We start from the raw sequence: 20249 nt of genomic DNA, 5'->3' as shown, positions 1-20249 counted from the left end.
AAGTAAATAAATTAGACTGCTCCCTGCATAGAGAATATCCGATGTGAATTAACAAAATAGATATGCACTGCCGACTTACGACTCACTTAGTTGATATATCAAGTGAATATTAAAGTGGAAATGGCCAATTTATACAAATAAAACAATGTTTGAGCAATATGCCAATAAATATGGTGGGTTGAACAAAATATGTACACCGTCTTGTCAATAAATAATCAAGGCTAAGATTTTGATTTTGTATCCATTCACACCAATAAACAAAAAACCCGACATCATCATCATGATCATAAGAATTCACAATGTACTATATACATTATGAATTTGCTTGTAGTACTTCTAAGATCACTGCTTCATTAAATATGGTTTAGGCAAGACTGTACATTGTGCGTCTTAATTTTGGCAAGTTATTTAAAGTACTTTTTGTTGTTAGGTACAATTGATTGCTATTTACAAATGAACTATTACATGTTATTATTCGACCTAATTAGTGTCCTTCCGTAACTAGTCTCCACATGTAAACGTTTCTAAACGTTAGGCAAAAAGATGCTAGTTCACAGCAAAATCACCTCAGCATACAGCTGTGCTTGTCCCATATAACTATATGTTGAACTTCAAAATTGTTTGCATGAGAAAATTGTCCAGTTTGACTTGTTAATTATTAGGTGCCTCTTCAGATGCCTTGCTGAAGTGCTTGGGGCACTAATTGGATCGAATATGGAACTGAATTCTTCAAATCAGAGAAGCCAAAATCAGTTATAATTGTGCTTCATCCAAAGTAATACCAGCATGCTATGATCATGTTATCATTAAGCACTGACAATCTCTCCCTAATTACCATAAAATGTGTATGCTTATGTAACCACTGATGTAACCTCATTGGTTAAAAGAATTCTGGCAATTATAATTCAAATTCACACCACTCATTATACACTTACCAAATCTACACATGTGTCTTTTACACACACTGACAAGGTTTAGTCACTGCAAAGTGCTATGTGGTTGTCCCACGTAGAGCTCAGTTGCCAATTTTAGCCCATTTTCACATGTGAGTCAAAGTCCACTAAATCTACAGCAAGTGCGCTCTGCCCATGACATCCGCATAGCACTCCGGATTCACATCTTAGCTAAACCTCATTACTGATACATTTTCACATGAGATGTCTGTTATATTCAGTACATAGTTAGTGGCTTCTCACCGAGTTACAACATTTAGATAAGACGCTGGTGTGTATGCACTGAGCAGATGACATCACAGGTTTTTGTCATGCTATCAATTGAGTGCACTACATGGTTGATTTATATCATTGTGATCATGACATATTACCGAATAGAATTCAAGTATAAAACCTTTCACCGCTAAAAAATCAGTAACGTCTCCCTTGTTGACAGAATTAAACAATACCAACCTTGATCGCTGCTATTGCTTGCAAATTGCATGAAGCGCTTCACTGTTTATAGTAAACAGTTATTCCACACACTGTCATGTTCATAATGATATGAACCAAACTCTTAGCAAGATGTCACCCGCATAATGCAACAAAAGCCAGTACTATGTATATCACTGTTTACAAAGAGCTCTGTGAAGTTACAGTAAATCATACATGTACTTATTGCACTTTCAAAAAAACAAAAAACGGTCAATTTATAGCAGAGGTAATTACTGGTACCAAACATAAAATAAAAGTTAATTACCTTTAAATGAAACAAAATGATCATTTGATCACAATTCACAACTTTAAAAACTTATAAAAATACAATGTTACTTGATACCAAAACATAATATCATCATTTAAGTTACCCTCACAAATGAGAAAAAAGATCATTTCCCATATTAAAAACTTGTAAAAACATAAATGTACTGGATATACCAAAATATATAGGAACATTTAAATAGTAAGCACTAATTTCTGTTAAACACCTTTATTTTACACCATTTGTTGCAAAAAGTGCAATATTTAAATGCTCATAATCACTGCATATTTTGCATAATGTATATCAGCTACTGTTCTGTTTCAATCAATAGCAATGTTTTAAGGACCATCAAAGTTATATTTTTAAACACAAGAGAAAATCCTTGCAATTTCATTGGTTAATAACCACATAATATGAGATGACATAACATGGGTGCAGTACGTACACTTGACAGCACCCTGCCCCAAACAAAAAACATGAATGACTGACGGCTTGACTGATCGATTTACAGTCCAGGCAGCTAAATCTGGACCAAAACTTTTTCTATATATTTTTTATTTCATGAATTAATTGATAACAGCCTAGTTTAACACAAGTGTTTATGATGCCCATGCATCTATCATTTCATATTACACGGCATCATTATTACTGACCAAGAACTACTCAGCCTTTGGCATATACTACTTTGTTCTACTTAATATTATCATTATAATGGTTATGCCTTTTGTTGTTTTCATGTTTCGTTCAACATATTTTGATGTTAAATTATTACCATCTTTAGGGAAGGGCTATGCATCAGGGTCTTTTTGGCCCTCCAGCCTATCATGTTGGGCTATATATCAGGCCTTTTGGGCCCTCCAGCCCTCTGGTCTATCATGTTGGGCTATATATCAGGCCTTTTTGGTTCTCCAGCCCTCTGGTCTATCATGTTGGCAGTAATAACAATGTATCTACTAAACAACCTGATATATTACATACTAATTCACATTATCATAGGACACTTGTTACCGATGGCAGTACACAAATCGTTGTGCAAAATATCATATTAAAAAGTTGAATAAAACAATCAAAAGTTCTATCTAAAATGATGGTGAGATAAAATACAATATTCTTGCATTGTATTGCTTCCAAAAATATACATGCTAATTGATTGTTAAAATATATCATTTATCATTGATAACACATTATATCATATCATAACAAAAAACAACAAAGCTTGTTTGAAAATCAATTACAGTAAAAGTATGTTTTAACCCCCTGAGCACTACCTGCTGATCTAACATTGCCTCTGATTGGTCAATTACATAATATCTTCACTTTAATCACCAATCAGAATGGAGCTTTGCAAATATAATTCACCCCAATTTTTTGTGTGGTGAAATTATTCTAACAATGTTGCTGATTGGTCCAATTGATAATGAAAACTTCTTTTTGGCCAATCGGCAGGTAGTTCTCATGGGGTTATACAACCAGAACTGGACATGTCTAAAGCTGATGTTTTGAAAATTTATAGCTTCTGAAAATTTCCAAACCAAAAAAAAAAAGTTAATATTATATAATGTTGAAAGATATGATATTGATAGTTCTGGCATAGAACCTATATCCAGGAACATGATAATATGGTGGGCTTCACCGGTTACAGTCAGTTATAGCCAGTTCTGGTTGTAAGTCCTAAATATATGTACTAAAATCACAAAACCTAAAAGGTACAAAGAAAACAAGAGATCTGAAGTTGCACATTTATGGAGTATACACTTGGATCCCGACATGTATTTTCTGTAACCTAAAACAGAATGTTAATGACACTAAATGATTAATTACTGTTGGAATTTATATATTGAGATACATCAAATGAAATATAATAGATTCTAGTAGCAGCAATCAATTCATCACAGTTGGCTTATGTCTATTATTGTTATAATTTATAACTTCGTTTGGCATGGAAAATGTTAAATGTATAACATAGTATTTAATAAGTACCCTTGAAATTACTATGTTATTTACTTAGAGTGAGAATTAGGTCTACTGTAGTACATTATTTAGTCATGTGAAAATAAAAGAAGAAAATAACAGAAATCATAACTTTGGTTTTTTGTCTTGTCATCATGTTATAATTTGGTTGATTCTCTTTCATTTAATTATTTGCAGATTTATGTCTTTGATTTGTAAACTACAGCATGAATGAAAATCACTTCAATCAGGGTTGCCAAAACTTTTCAGCCAATATTCAAACTTGAAAAATCACAAAAAAATTCCACCCCTCACAAATCAACTTGAGTTTGTTTTGTTTGAATTGGTACGATATTCTGAGAATCCTATCCAAAAGTCATTTTTAATACTTATTGTGTAGCAAAATTCACTGAAAAGGGCTAAAATGAATGTTGTTTTTTCTGTTGAAGGTCTGAACTTGCCAAAAGATGGCAGTGGCAATTTTTGAGTGATACAATAATAGTTCAAAATCCTCTAATGATGCAACCAAACTGTGGCTTCATCAAATATACCTTCAGTTTCATGATCCTTTCCTGTATAAACATTTGCTTATGTAAATTCTGCATTATTTGTAATTACAGCTTTTCAAATAAATATCATTATTATCATTAATATATTGCTTTAATTTTTCTATATTCAAGTCTAATACAAATTTACAACTAGTGTTTTTAAAAGGTTAAGTTTTGACTTGCATTGTGGCAAATTTAAATTCACTGACAATTTCATAATAAAACGGCTCTTCATTTTTCAGTTGTTTCTATCATAAAAATCTACCAAATCTGTTAAAATACCACTTATGAAATTCCAAAATGATAAGGTATTTTTAAATCCATGGGCACTACTGCCTTTCTTACAGTTCCCCTGATTGGTTAACTACATGATAAATGTATCTGAATATGAAAATAGACACCAATTTTAACCTTCCCATCAGCCATACTAACTATTCTTACCATACTTCTGCTTGGCTCAACAGATGATATAGCTCTCTTAGTAATCAATCAAAATAGTTCTTAGAGGCTGATATATTGGCAAGTAGTACCCATGGCATTAAATAGCCAAATCTGGCAAGAGTGACCAGCATCCCAATTACTGATGAAAATCCAATGTTACCATACTAATTTCTGCATTCTTCTCCCTGAGATGTATTGCTCCTATTAATGGTCTGTCTAATACTGCATGTGCCCTATTCCCTCTTGACTGATGATGACAATGATGATACAATCCATAACAGCTCTTTGGTTTCATCTTGTTTTCATATAACAATGTTTATATCTAGAAAGCACAGGGACCTGCAGATGAAAACATGTGATATGAAAGTTTATGAAAGGTTATGAAGGTAACTTTTATGTCTGGGCATTGCATGTTCCAAATTCATTTGTACGAAACATTTTTTTTTTTTCATTTTTCATGTGAGACCAGATTTTGTACTTCCAGCCTATTTACAAGTTGACCTCAAATGACCTTTGACCTCATTATATAACCTTGAACATCACCAATAGATGAGGATTCCCATAGTGCTGCTATATGACCCACGTTTGGCTTCAATAGGATTTGAACTGGTCATATGAGACATATATTCAAAAGCCTTGCATAATTGTTGACAAACACAGCAGAAACCCAGATTGACTGTCGGACACACAAATCCTGATGCCATAAGGTTTTTTCCTGCTGACGATCTAAAAACATTGATAGTAAAGTCTGACAGTGCTTCCTATTGCCCCATATCATTACCCATGAGCTAAAAAGAATCAAGCTTCTCCTATTCAATTCTTTGATGTCATCTTACCTTTGCTTGTAAGCACTGGTATATGGAAGACATTCAAACAACAGAGGTTATACTTGGCTAGCACCAGTAAAATCAAGCTGTAAAACAAGAACATCATAAGTAAATTAGACCAAATAAGGCTCATCTAAAGATCTGAAGCTACATGTACTTTCTATAGTGTTAAAAATAGTAACATCATAGATACTACAGAGTTGATCATTTTGTGTGTGTGAGTAACATTTTGCAAAGCTAAGCTTTTTGATTCACCTATTGCTGGGTTTAAATAATATATGTATTCTCTCTCTCTCTGGGTCAGATGGCGCTGCTGTGGTCTTCAGAAGAGTACACCATCTACATCTATCAAAAGCCAAAGGTGTTGCACATACCATACATTCTTCATTATGTATTAACAATTTGTTACAATTGAAACTTTGAAACAAATGAAATTAACAACTGCTGACGTGAATCCCAGATAACAAAATCAGAGAATGAGTCGAGATGGGAAACTTAACCAAAAAGGTACTTACATCGGCAAAAGCAATGGTGTCATCCATGAGATTGCCAATGACAAAGTCTGGACTATCCATGCCACCAGTAGCACCATCTTCTGTATCAGTCATATCCGTCTCATCACCTCCCTCATCTTGGTCTTTGCTTGCTAACGTCACTGTCACTGCACCGTCATCCTCAGTATTCTATAAAAATTATCAGAGGGTTGTGATTAATATTAGGCCTACCGTATTGTTTGTAATAAACGCCCGGGGACGTTGCATTTTTTAAAAAGGAGGGCTTTTATCGAAGGTGATTTGTCAGTGAAAGAACTTAAAAATCAGGGTTAAATTTCCCGATGGTGCTCCTATAGAAAGGAGGATTTACTGGCTATACTAATATAGTATTATGGCGACGCCCATGGAAAATATCATTTTCGTGGTAAATACATCACAATTACACCCGTATCGTCAAGCAAGAATCTGGTGAAATTCTAACATAATTAGGCAATGGAAGTGTTAGTCATAATAGGATTTGTCCATGCAATTTAGCGATCGTCACTGACATGCTGGCATTGTACCTCTTGTCAACGTGGACAATAGTATTTCACACACCAATTATTGGATCGATTACGGTTCAGAGATTATTTTTGCTCCTCATACAGTGACATTTTTGCATGTGGTGTGATCAAGCAAAATCAGTCCAAGTCTGACATGTTCAATTTTCAGTTTCTTTAGGATTGTAAACAGCATTTGCAAAGCTGCAGTTTGCAGAAAACCCCATTGAATTTGGGCAACCAGCTCAAAAGATGTGGGCAGTTAAAGAGTCTCCAAAACAATAAGAAACAAAAGGAAATACTTCCTTTGTTTGGCTGTATCTCAAAATCAATATTTCTGACTTCCGACTGATTTTGCTTGATCACATCACATGAGTATTGACCACTGATCCTCAAGCAAAGGGATTAAAATCATTGTGTGTGATCCAAAGCCTTCAGTATCTAAAGGAAAAACATGTCTAAGCTGAATTTGTAGTAGAGTACTCTACCATGTAGACTTACAGCACTAAATGATACCATCGCTGTTATTGGCAATTCTGCTTCTTCTCTTTTCCTCCTTCTACGTGCTCTATACATGATGATAATGATCACTATGATACACAAGATGATGACCATCACAGTTGCTAAGATGATGAAAGCCAAAATACGACTGGGAGGATGACCTTTCATCTGCAATAGGGAATTGTTAGAAAATGTTAATAACATGTTCATTTTTTCAAATTATATTGCAATTCTTTTCACATAGATTTGGAGTAACTTGTATTTTTGTCAAAAAGATTATGAGAGTCTGCCATGTTTGCACATTGTTTGGGGGGTGAAAAATTGTACCTCCAGATTACGTCGACAAGTGCCCAACTTGTTCTGATAATGCATGCTAAGTGCTTCATCTACAACCCTTCCAACAATTAACAGCTGGCTCAAGTATAAGCTTAAATATCAACTGATATAAGGCCCAAAAAAATAAAGGTTTGTCTCAAAGCTCACAAGTGGTTTCAAAACAAATGCAAAATGTGATTTTTTTTTAAATTCCTGACTTGGTATTTTGAGAAAAAAAATCTGATTTTCACTGAATTTTTCCAGAAAAATAATAATTTTTTTTTTTTTTTTGAAATAAAAACAATTTCCGCATTTCTTTTTTTTTTCAAATTGTGCGATTTTACAAATGCGTGCTGGAGCTTTGAGACAAACATTTTTTTTTGGGTCTAAGTTGTTACCAGGTTTTGAGCTTGAAACACTCAAAATCCAGAAATGTTGCCCCTTTCCTTCTAAATTGATATATTAAATCTAAATTTTATTATAAGATTCATGCTGAAGAAAGGATTGAGATTGAGCAATGCTTTATGGCAAGTACTGAATAACATCCAATATTTAGAATTTTATTTTCCTATCACCTGGGGTAGTTATTTTGTCACCTCTAAAATTTCATATTACATTATGTAATGCTTTGTAACTATAAGAACAAAAAATACAATTCTCACCGTTGAAGAGTCTGGTTTATTCTTGACGTTCAGAGGTTTTTGCAAGACATGAATGAATCCATTTGTTGTAGGAATATCATAGAACAATATGTTAACTCCATTGATGGTATATTCAGGCTGAAATGAAATGAGATGAGACAGGATATGTGAAATCATTTGCGCACTATGTAATAAACATATACATGCAACGCTGTACACAAAGACACATGACTGATTATGTTTTGTTTTTACTAGCCAATGTGATACTCAAGTTTGCTTCTAATATATGAACAGTTATATTAATTTCACTTAACACCTAGAATAAGAATGTTTTGATAATAAGCCTACATGTAAAGGTGGAAATATTTTCCGCCATTTCGTTTGTGTATGGAATTTAACCTATCAACTGCGGACGTTATATATCACATTTACATTAGACATGCATTTTCGGTCGTCTGCAGATATCCAGAAACCAAGGACGGTCCCCCATTACAAAGTGGTCCAAGGTTTAAATGTGAAGTGTGAGTGTGTGTCCTTGTTTGCTGGCAAACACCTTTGTACACACCCCCACACACCCGATTGCTCAAACATCCACTCCCCAACTGATCAATCTCCTACCTGTGAATATGCATCGGTTGCAAGCTCTACTTTAAGGTCTGTACTTTCTTCCCACGTTGTTAGCGTCATATTGTCATAAAAGTCATCTCTCTTGATTTTCATCATGTCTACAATATAATATGGTACTGTTGAATACTCAATATGCTGCAAAGAGAGACACAAAGAGAGATAAGATATTAAATATCCTGGTACGGGTATCTCAAGTTGGTGCTCAGACCAACTAAGACTTCAAGCATACATTGATTGTTTTAGTCACTGATAACAAGTTTCTGTCTAGCAGAAGGGTAAACCCAAAGAATAACTATAGAGAACACAAGAGAAACAACAATCTTGATTGCAAAATGAAAACAATGACCATTGATTGTCACTGTTTTTATTAACTGCTTATTCTGTATCATGAATACTGTGCAAGAGTTGAATTACAATTCTCACTTTCAAAGATTCATTAATCCAACCTAATCGGCAAAATATGCAGTAGGGTTACCAATTTATATTTAGTAAGACATATATGGGCAGTGACATCACGGCTATATTCTATCGATGATACTCAAAATGTGTCAACACCGTCATTCAATTTTGTTGCACCCTTTATTCAATCTCTGCCAATATAGCCTTGTGACACACACAAAGTGATTTGTATTGGTGACAAAGAAGCCACAAGGTGTCAGCGACACACAAAAATGACTGAAAAATCTATATTGGCATTTACTACAGAGTGCATTGCCCTGGGACAGGTTCAATACTTTGTTTCAGAATTAGAGAAGGAGAACCAAGACTCGACCATGATCTTGATACAGGCATGGATCAAAAATTGGTATACACCAATAATTGGGGGCATTCGGTTTTCCTTGGAATGCGCTTGAGGCAATCATTGTCATGCAATCGTGACATGAACGATGGGCACATTTGAGAGACGCACTTGATGCAACCTGCACGCGATACCAAAATTACATAGAATCTCATTCGTCTCCGTGCACGGTCGGTAAGGACCCGAATATCCCCATAGCTAACAGTGCTATTGTACGTATCGGTATTGGGAGTCCGGGTTCTCCTTCTCTAATTCTGTGGTTTCACCTTTGGAAGTTTGGAAGTGATGTAGATGCATATTTCTCTGGCTGCAGTATCAAACCAAATCCTGTAGAGCATACTCATATGCAGAGTTTGACAGTAGGCTTGCAGCAACCACATAAAAGGACTGACATCACCACCAAACCAGGTAAAACAAAGTGTAGCAACCTTGTACATACCAGTATTGATTCATTGTTGAATTCTTCACCCATTGGTACAAACACTGTGAAACTTGAGTAATCAGTCTGTAGGGCTTTCAGTAATTTCTGACCATCTAGTTTATTGTTGTACTGAGCATACTGAATTAATGCCTGGATACAAAAATGAACAACACATAATATGGGCTTTAAATATAATATTCTAGCTGTGAAACTAGCAATCGGATGAAAAGAAATTGTTAGTATTGAGAGCTGGCATGAGAGTTTGTTTATGGAATAAAAAAAGTATCTGAATACTTTTGTGATATTACTGTATACCTAAATAATTAGAAATGTTCATATATCATTTATATCACAATGAATTTTGCCTTTCCATCCACAATTATTAGGTAATTTAAAGTGACATTTACAAAATCTTGTGAAGGATATGAGTTTATCTGGACATACGGAATTAGCTAGTTTTACTTACTTGATAGAATGCAGAGAATGCTGGTATACTTGCAAGAGTATCAAGCATATTTCCATTACACAGTGTACCATTGCCAACATAACCTTTTTTGCATTCACAATGCACTGTTCTAATAGTTTCTACTGGCTGGTATGATGGAAGACTGCCTTGTCTCTTTCTTCTAAATCCTCGATGGCTATGGTGTTCGGAACGGTCCGGTTGCGCATCAGATCGTCCTGGCGTCCTTGGTGGCCCATGACCTTATGTTAAGAAAACATTTGAAAATATAATTGTAATTTCTTGGAAGCTTACATGTGCATATTATACTGGCAATCAAGTCAAGAATTTGTTTCTAATTTTGTACACATCCTTTTATGATTGTACTATTCCAGTTGAAATCTATGCACCTCCTATATGATCATGTGTCATATACTTGGGTACTCAAAAAGGTGGCTTTGTTACATTTTGATGTGCAGCTTGGATTTCAAAATACTGTCTCTTGAGTATTCCTTCACTTAGAAGATTCAATTAGGTCTTAAATTGAGGCTAATTTATTCTATATTACTCATGTTTTTAACCTGTTTTAAAATAATTTAATTATTTTCTTATGACGTTTGGCATGAAATGTGCCAAGGGTGGCTGAGGATTAGGGGGAGGAGGACTAGGGGGAGGGATTTGTATCATAAATATGATCTAAAACCCCCATTAAAAATTTGAATCTAGTAAAAAAAATCTAAATGAACTCCCAGACATCTAAACCAAGTAAATAAATACAGAAGGTCATTTAAAAGACTAATACTTGCTCAGAATGATTGTAAATGTGGAAAAAGAGGTGGGGTTAAATCCCAACTACTTTGTGATTGTTTTTGCCCGCACTCTCTCATTTTTTAACCGATTTTCATAAAAAAGGTGTCAAAATGCTCAGGAAGATGAATCACTTCAAATGAGACGTGTAGGTAAAATGTTTGAACCATTTCATTTTTTTACTATGTAACACAAAGGTACCCCAGGTTTTGACACAAGACCATATACATGACCTTAATCTGTCACACAGACAGGGAGTGTGAATTTCAAATGGGGGTTATACCTGAATGGGCGATTCCATTTAAAATTGACACCACCTGCGTGGGAGATTAAGAACATGTCTTCTATATAGAGGGTGTATAGAATATAGATTTCAACTGGATTAGCCTAATGATGCAAGGATTTCAGTAAATAGCATGTTTGGTTACTGGGCTAGTTGATCATGATAATACTCCCTAAATTGTCAAAAATACTCCTCTGACCTGTTTGATCATATTGTGATATGATGGCATAGTGGTAAAAAGCTTCAACTCATAATTCAGAGGAAGCTTGAGGTCATCGGTTTGAATCCCTGTTGCTCCAATATGTGTTATGCGCTTGGGCAAGGTACTTTATCTCACTTGCCTCATCCCACCCAAATGTAATAGGAAGCTGTTTGAACCCAAATGCTTGCAATGTTTCTCAATGGCAGTGAAATAATTTGTTGAAGTGTGCTAGTAACTTACATTACAACATTCATTTTATCATGTCACATTTTCTCTTTATTCCACCTAGTTAATTTTACCTTCTATGCAGTGTGCATTTTCAGGGCATCCACCATTGTCAATTGAGCACTGCGGTATGCGCTCAAATCTCTGCTCGCAGTTTATTCCATTCCCTATGGATGGTGGGTTACAGCGACATGTGCGAGTATTCTGAAGATGAAAGGCAAGCAAAAAAATATTAATTACTATCATTACATTCCATTCTCTATATAAGGTGGTAATCTGTGCTCCGAAACTACAAAGAAATACAAAAATAGAGACTTGACTTGCAAATCATTGTAATACAGATTTACAGTCCAAATTGCCACTCCATATATGCCCATATTTTACACTCTTCTTGGCACAAAATCATGACATTTGACTCCTCTTTCTAATAAAAGAAAAACCTTCACTTTTGGTCTGATCTGGTTCAGGGAGCCAAATAACAGGTCCTGTTGAGTCTGGTAATTCATCCAGTCATTTTGCAATCAATGTTCACAAAATATGGGACATTCAAGACCTTGTTGGTAGTGGTTAGGTTTGAATAGGTTAGGGAGTAAAAAAAAAATCTTCCCTCCACCTCAACTTAAAACATAATGGCTTTTTCATTTCTGAGATTTATGTGCTAATATTTCCATTTAAACTTAAAAGATTTAAATCAATTTCCCATCAAAGGAAAAAGAACACATAGTGAAAAAAATCTTACCGGTCCTGTCATTGTACATTTAGCCATGCGATGACATCCGCCATTTTCTACCTGGCATTTATCAATAGGTCGGCAGACGACGCCATCTCCCTCATAGTTTGTTTTACACACACAGGTTACCATGGTTACATTGCCGCCATTAGCTTCCTGTGTACAGGATGCATATGGACTACAACCACCATTGTTAAAGGCACACTGGTCGATAACTGCAGAAGTAACATATGAAAGACACCCATTTTATTAAAGGCACACTATTTATTTAAACTTTCTTTAGGCAGGGTAGCCCCTTCAATACTATTAAGATAATTGTATCAGAAAAGTACACAAATGACAAATCAGTCTTAACAATATTTGATAAGTGTATGTGTGAAAATAGATCAGAATCTCATAAATGTCTTGCATTTGCAAACACATACTACAGTAACAAACTAATCTGAAAACTGCCATTATTGTGACAGGGATTTAAAGTGCTATCTTAGTTTTTTCTGTACAAAATATTTTACTAAACTGCACCACCAAAACAATCAATTAAGTACACACAGGCCTGTTTGAACATAATATCTATTCATAAAACATTGCCTTGTAAAGTGTTCATTGCCATCCTCAGTTTCCAATGCTAGAGTATGTATGTACATTAACCATGGTTTCCAAATTCGACACCCTTAGTAAAATGATACCATAAGTATGGAAGCACATTTGTCACTAATCTGCTTCATTAGCATAACTATGCTTATTCGTAAAGAGGACAAATCTGACTGTTAGGGTGTTTTGGTTCAGCAAATCACCGATGATGATTGATCCCTTTAAAATTTTTCACAATTTTTCTCTCCACATACCTGAGCACTCATATCCATTTCCATAATACTGTGGATAACACTCGCATTGATTTCCCTCCCTGCATACAGCATTCTGGGAATTACACGGTGGATCACATATTAGTTGCTCTTTGGCAGGGGTGTCGCAAAATGCTCCTGACCAACCACTATGACAGAAACAAGTGCCGCTTCCGTGCCTGCCATCTTGACATATACCATGCTTCCCGCACTGACATTCTGAAAGATCCAAACAGAACTTTTTTAAATGACAAGCATCTTACAAATCTAAAAAATTATTTTTTTATACGTTGGATATTGTGAAGTGTATACAAAGAAAATGTTTCCTGGCTATATCATTGTTATAAAGTTTACACCAAAAATTAATTTTGTTTATGTGATGTGTATTGAAAAATTCATATCATAGTGTATCTTCTTTGCATATAAGCAAAATACATGTAATTCCCATATCCCATGTAGCAATATAACAGAAAGGAAATTAAAACATTTATAATGGTCAGAAGGCAAATAATCAACCAATAAAACAAATACACAAAGCAAAGTCAAAACAATAGCAGCACATGAGACAATAACATTCAATGATAGAATTGGCTATTTTAACATCACCGGACCATGATTGTCACACAAAAGCAATTAATCACAACTTGTGACCGGATACACAAGGACTTTATTTGACAAGCTAAATGATAGGTATACAGTAATATAGTCATCTCTACTTACCCATACAATCAAGTCCAAATCTGTCCTCTGTACACAGCTCACATGCAGTACCAGTGAAGCCCTCATGACATTCACATTGACCATCACTATCAAGGCCACCAAGGCAAGTACCATGACCACTGCATGGTGTTCTAGAGCCACCAGGACATTCTTGAAAAAACAAAAAATGTTACAAGTCACTATTATGTAAACAATATCATCACAATTTGTGAGTATCACTGCAAATGCTTAACACAAATAATGTTCTGGTAAAATAAGAATGAAATTATGCTAATTATATACCATAAATGTGAGTGGACACTACGAATGAGCCGTAAACTTGGCAAATTGTAGAGATTTTGGTGTTTCAAGTAAAAAATCTGGGCTGAAATTCTTTAGGACAGAGGTCACAAGTAATTTCCCTATTTCTTGAATGTCAGATTACATACGACCCCATTTTAAATTGTGTCACCTGTCCCACCTTATGTCCCATCCTGGGTAATTTTGTGATCCTACATTTTGAGTCTGGTTTGGAACCCCTGCTCTAGGACATAAAAGTGTCTGGTTCAGATATTAACCAGTGTATTACTATTAATAACACACATTATTGATTAAGGCCCATTTGTCAACTTTCCTCTAATATCAAAAGAAATCAGAAATTTACCATGAAATTCTGCAAGAGTTGGAGTTAAGGCCATTCAATGAAGGCCGGTGCAAACAAGAGAACCCACACCATTCTCATTTAAACGGAGCATTTATGCAGCAGCTTTTACTTCCCATGAGATGGGTTATTCCATTTAAAACCCATATACCCCTATGGAAGACACAACCTTAATATCCTACACAAAAGGTGCAGGTATCAAATGGAGTCAGTGAGTCACCCATTCAGGTAACCCTATTTAAAATTCACACTCCCTTTGTGGAAGATTAAGGTTGTGTCTTCCATAGTGGGGGTGTATGGATTTCAACAGGAATATCCCAATGTTTGCAATTTGCTTACCTCTACAGTCTGAGCCATAATGGTTCTCACAACATCTGGGAATCCTTTCCATCCTCACACACTCCTGTGTACAACCATCTTCTTCAACGAACCAGCTGACCCAATATGTACACCCACCCACTGGTCCTCCCTGTTTTATATAGCCACGTGGACACCAGAATTCTGAACTACAACTGCCGCATAAGGTCATTGTACTTCTGACATTCCTTTCATCACAGCGCCCTCCTATACTCGGTGGTTCAAGAACACTATCCACTCCAAAGAATAAGCCTTCTTGGAAATGACGCTCAAAATCGACTATTTGACTGACGTCATTGATGTAAATACCACCCTGCACAGGCACAAAAAAGAATTGATTATTTCTTTAACTCTCGTGATATACTTATCCATCAAAGTTATAACTATCATTTCAACAAATGATTACATCTAAAACAACTGACACATCAAGAGGGTTATATGTTCTAATATTCACAAGCTCATGTTGAGAATAACATTAAAAAAAAAAAAGAAATAAAGGACATACATTTCATAAAGTTTTTGTTAAATGTAAGGACATAAGTGTAATCAATTATTTACTGTGCTCTTTAATTACATGTTGAACACAATAACTTTGATTATATTTTTACAAACAAGGGAAGAGGTTTACACATCATATACTGGAACATACAACATTCAAACATTACAAACTAGCGCACAAGATCAAATTAATGATGCTTAATGGTTATTCTTTATTTTTACCTGATCAGGTTGGCATCCAATAGACAGTTGTGAGCCTTGCAGTGTGGTAAAACGCTGCCCTCCTGGTGAAGCTGCAAAGTCTGCAACATGCAACTATGGAGATAAAAATTATGAACATATCTCAAAGTTATTTTTGCTATATACAGAAACTGCTACATGTTTTCCATTTTCTTACTGTCTACATTATTTCATGGCTGAGCAGCCATCAGTTAAGCTTTTAGATTTCCAACAAGTTAAATTTTAAAAAGAAAACCATCAAGTGAATGGCCATGTTTTAAACTCTGCCAAAATATCACTCATTTAATAACAAGGTTGATGAATTAAATTGCAGAACAAAATTGACTGACTCACTGCCATCAAAATCCATAAAATTTTAAAATCAATTCAATAACATAGATATTTAAAGAAGTTCATATACTAACTCATTTGGGCTTGCAAAAATAGGGTTTCAGTCCAAATTGCAGGCCAAATTCAATTCAATGTTAACGGTAAGTTTGTATGGGACCAAAAATTGCAGTGGCCAATAGAAAAGTGTTGACTGAATTTTTCTTTTGCCCATTACCTTTTGTAGGACATGAAATGTGACGTGTCATGTCAAAAGGAGACACTTTTGGGCAGGTTATCAATTTTGAGGTTTTTACATATCTTAAATATAGACATATTTTGCTCCACAACGCCATTTTTCCCAATGAAATCGGACATTCCTAAGCGAAGATATTGAGTTCATAAGTTTATATTAATATGGTATTATAAAATTGGAAATTGAGATATCGGTCTTTAAAAATATTATTGACAATGTTGAGACTAGGAATTACCTTCAAAAATATCTCAAAAAATACAAGATGCCAGTTATATTTCGGTTTGAAACTATCAGACAATATTTTAAACATTAATAACATCACAAACTCGCAACAAACCCAAATTGTGAAAAAAATCACATGACACATCACAAATGGTCTAAACCTGAAGTGGAAAACTTCCAAAGTTGCAGGGAAAATCTTCAAACCAATTTGTAGGTTTCACAACTCTTGTTTCACTTACCATCATAGAAGGCACAAAATGATACCGCATAATCTCTTGCAAGATTGCAATGTCATCATCATCTCTGAGCCTTGCCAGCTGCTCAGCAGGTAAAAGGTTAAATGCAGTGTCACTAGGAACAAATAGGGTAGCTGGAATATTCAATGGGTTGTTGAATTCGGCATCTAGACCAGATTTTTGCAGGAGCTCTAAGAATATGTTGTAACTCCCATTTCTTGCTAGTGCTTCAAAACTTGGTGTCTGGAAATAAATACATTATAGTATCGTCATAGCCTAGGTGTAGAGGAACGAATCACATAATTAATTATACATATCACTTTTAGTGGTATTTCAAAAGCAAATATTATTACTCAACTTTGAACATAAAGCAGTAATTGGGTTTTTTAACTCCCTTCATGTAAGTGTTGACTACAGACGACAACTTTCAAAATTGTTTTTAAATTTCAAAAATTTCGGAATTGTACATTATCATGACCATATTTGAAATCAGCATGAAAATTGCATTAAAAAGAGTACCAACAAGCCTAGTATTGCTTCGGCGGTTCTTAAGACAGCTCTAATTGATATTTTGAGAAAATATCTCAAAACTTGGGACTTTTCATGTTGAAGCTCGAGCCTATGGCTACCACACAGAGCATTAAACCCAATTTTGCTAAGCAACCATCATGCTAAGCAGTCTTCATACACTCCTATATCAAAGCAGCCAATCAGAAAAGCTGTTAGACTGGTTCTCAGACAGTCATACACACTGTTCTACTATGGGTATGCAGGACACATGAAAATAAGAGTCTGATGTGAAATACACCCTTTTACCTGTGTATGAGCCGATCTAAAAGTCAGTGTTGGAATCAGTAATTGGTCTATACCATGAATGACGCCATTAGTGCTTTGGATGTCAGGATCTACGATGCGAGCTGCTTTATTTAAACGAAGATAACCAGCCTGCAAGTGACAAAAGGTTTGGAAAGAGTGAGTATTAGGGAAAGCATGCAGCAGTGCCTTTGGGTGGGAAAGTACACATCAGTCTACAGATTCAATTCAGAATTCTATTCTCTACATAATACATCAATTTTATTGGAATAAAACTTATCTGGTGGCTAATAACATTGGGTTATTAAACCATGAGATTTTTCCATCCTTTGGAGGAGATTTTAAGCTCCCATACATAGATAAGAGGTAGATATGAAGTGTTATGTGCTTGACATGCACAGACTATATTTTTGTTGTGTTTATCTGTTTAAGCATTTTTATGATGGAAAATAACAACTGAAATATTGATGTAGATGCAGTGGACTTTTTTGATAAGGCTCACTTGCTCTCATATGCAAACTATCGCAAAGCATGACAAACAAACAGCAATTATATAACTTACTGCCTAACCCATGATGCAATCAAAGATAGACAAACATTACTCCCAAACCATCCAATATTTCCTGGTACTGTTGTAGTATTCACACTTTAAATACAACATGGTTGCATCCCTCTACCATCTAGAGTATAAGACATACCTACAAAGCAATGGCTGTCCAATGATTTTACAATTCAACTCATTGTTACCTTACTATAATGAAAGACAGAGATATTAAGAATTTATCGCGTCTGATGTCACTGTCAATTACGATCCTTGATTGGTTTACATAGGTTAATAGTGCGTAAAAGGAAGGCTGATTTATCTGGTGCCGATCGGAGAAGAGGAATAGCAGAAAATGGCGAAAAATTACATACTTTTACAAGGGAAAAAGCAACTTTTCTAGGCATTGTTGACATGGTGCCTTCGCTAAAGAAAGTTTCCTACTAATAAAGACCTAACTTTTGAGATGGTTTGTATGTTTGAAGCTGCAAAATTAACAATAAGGCGCCCGCTTATACAGCCGCGTTCAGCAAGTCATCATCACGACACTTGTACACAAACCGTGCTAGAGTTTGATTGACAGATGACGTCAGACACGACAAATTCTTTTTATCTCTGTCTTTTATTATATTTGATCCAACTTACCTCTGTAATGGAGACTGAGATTCTCTGTCCTACTAGGGTGTTCCAATATAGATCTGGCATCAGCATATCACTGTCAAGGGCTTGGCAGCTTATGATATGGTAGAGTAAGATTTGGATCATCTCACCGCTAGTTTGCCAATTATTAATCTGTGTCGGTGAAAACATATATATTTAATTTCAGTTAGTGATATGAAAGTAAAAATATTTGTAATTAATTAACTTCTCATTAATAACATTAACAATTAGCTTCTCATTAAATAAATGCACATAGAATTAAACAAAAATACAAATGAACTTCAACTTTCTAGATTGTAAATTGCATTTAGATACACAACCTTGTTATATTGTAGTGACCCAAATAAGGCTGTATAAATGACTATCAATGCCATTGGGGTTTTTTTCAGGGATATGTTGCATAATCCAGTATGCCACCTTACAACTTGCACCTTTGACCCGCAAAAGAATCAAAGGGTGTCAGAAAGAAGTATCATACCATGTTGTACACATGCACCATTTTCAGTAAAAGAAAATATTTTCTCTTTATAAACAGTTGTGGAAAAATTAGCATTTCTTAAAAGCAGAATACTGTCAAAGCTAAATCTGCAGATTCAGCTTAAGTCTTTCACAGAAGGAGTATCAATTTTAAATAGAATAGGCAATTGGATAACTGCCATTTGTAATACTCATTCCAATTGTGGAAGATATAGGTAATGCCATAATACAGGGGGAGTATGGGTTTCAAAATAATTACCTCTGACCAATTACATTTGAAAAACATACTCCCCCTGTGGAAGATATTTCCAAAATCTACCACAGGGGTAGTGTGGATTTCAACTGGAATAGCCCATTGATACTCACCTGTTGCTGTTCTACTCTCTGCATAGCATCATTGGTGGGAACAAACATCGTAAATGGACCTCGCATAGCTAAGAGATCCCTCAGTTGCGACTGTAAAAGAGTAACATTAATAACTTGAATTTAAAAAAAATAACTATAAAATTATGCTCATATAATCTCTACAAATAAATGATTTGGAAAGAATGCAGTAGTTGAATGATGCAATGTTTATACAATTGTTTTATATCATGTTTAAAATAACAAAGCCACAGAAATATAGGTTTTTTTTCCATTTTGGTTTACTCTTAATTTGAACTCTTGCTTTCCATTTACTGTCATTACAATTTAAAGTACTTACATCACTGTATACAAGATTAGCAAATATGCTGTATTCTGGTATCACTAGCAGTTCCTGTCAATACAAAAGAAAAAAGTCAAGGTTGATAACATTAATTCTCAAATTTTATTACATGCTATAAACATGAGGTCAAGGTTAGAGTGAAAACAGGAGCGTAAAATCATGGGGGAATCCCTTTCAGATGTAGTTCATCACAGGCATTGTCAATGGAGGAGGTTTGGTTGTCATCTCTCAAAATGACCTGGATGTTTCAA

General features: G+C 35.0%; 1 protein-coding gene across 1 annotated transcript in view; it reads right to left on the bottom strand.

Annotated features, from left to right (window-relative positions):
* Positions 1 to 526: 526 nt before the first annotated feature.
* Positions 527 to 20249, bottom strand: part of LOC140147118 (stabilin-2-like) — a 90812-nt gene continuing 71089 nt past the window's right edge. Inside the window, exons 41-59 of the mRNA XM_072168896.1 lie at positions 19996 to 20049; positions 19659 to 19748; positions 18801 to 18947; positions 17618 to 17746; positions 16805 to 17044; positions 15764 to 15856; positions 15026 to 15356; positions 14047 to 14196; positions 13330 to 13545; positions 12494 to 12699; positions 11829 to 11958; positions 10262 to 10500; positions 9814 to 9945; positions 8567 to 8710; positions 7970 to 8086; positions 6993 to 7160; positions 5974 to 6141; positions 5468 to 5544; positions 527 to 4970 (exon numbers count right to left, since the gene is read on the bottom strand). Of these exons, the coding sequence (XP_072024997.1) occupies positions 5515 to 5544; positions 5974 to 6141; positions 6993 to 7160; positions 7970 to 8086; positions 8567 to 8710; positions 9814 to 9945; positions 10262 to 10500; positions 11829 to 11958; positions 12494 to 12699; positions 13330 to 13545; positions 14047 to 14196; positions 15026 to 15356; positions 15764 to 15856; positions 16805 to 17044; positions 17618 to 17746; positions 18801 to 18947; positions 19659 to 19748; positions 19996 to 20049 (2784 nt within the window). The 3' untranslated portion in view covers positions 527 to 4970; positions 5468 to 5514. The remainder of the gene's footprint in view (positions 4971 to 5467; positions 5545 to 5973; positions 6142 to 6992; positions 7161 to 7969; positions 8087 to 8566; positions 8711 to 9813; positions 9946 to 10261; positions 10501 to 11828; positions 11959 to 12493; positions 12700 to 13329; positions 13546 to 14046; positions 14197 to 15025; positions 15357 to 15763; positions 15857 to 16804; positions 17045 to 17617; positions 17747 to 18800; positions 18948 to 19658; positions 19749 to 19995; positions 20050 to 20249) is intronic.

Source organism: Amphiura filiformis, chromosome 3 (genome assembly GCF_039555335.1).
Source record: "Amphiura filiformis chromosome 3, Afil_fr2py, whole genome shotgun sequence".
Lineage (NCBI taxonomy): Eukaryota > Metazoa > Echinodermata > Ophiuroidea > Amphilepidida > Amphiuridae > Amphiura > Amphiura filiformis.
This window is presented reverse-complemented; position numbering and strand designations above follow the sequence as displayed.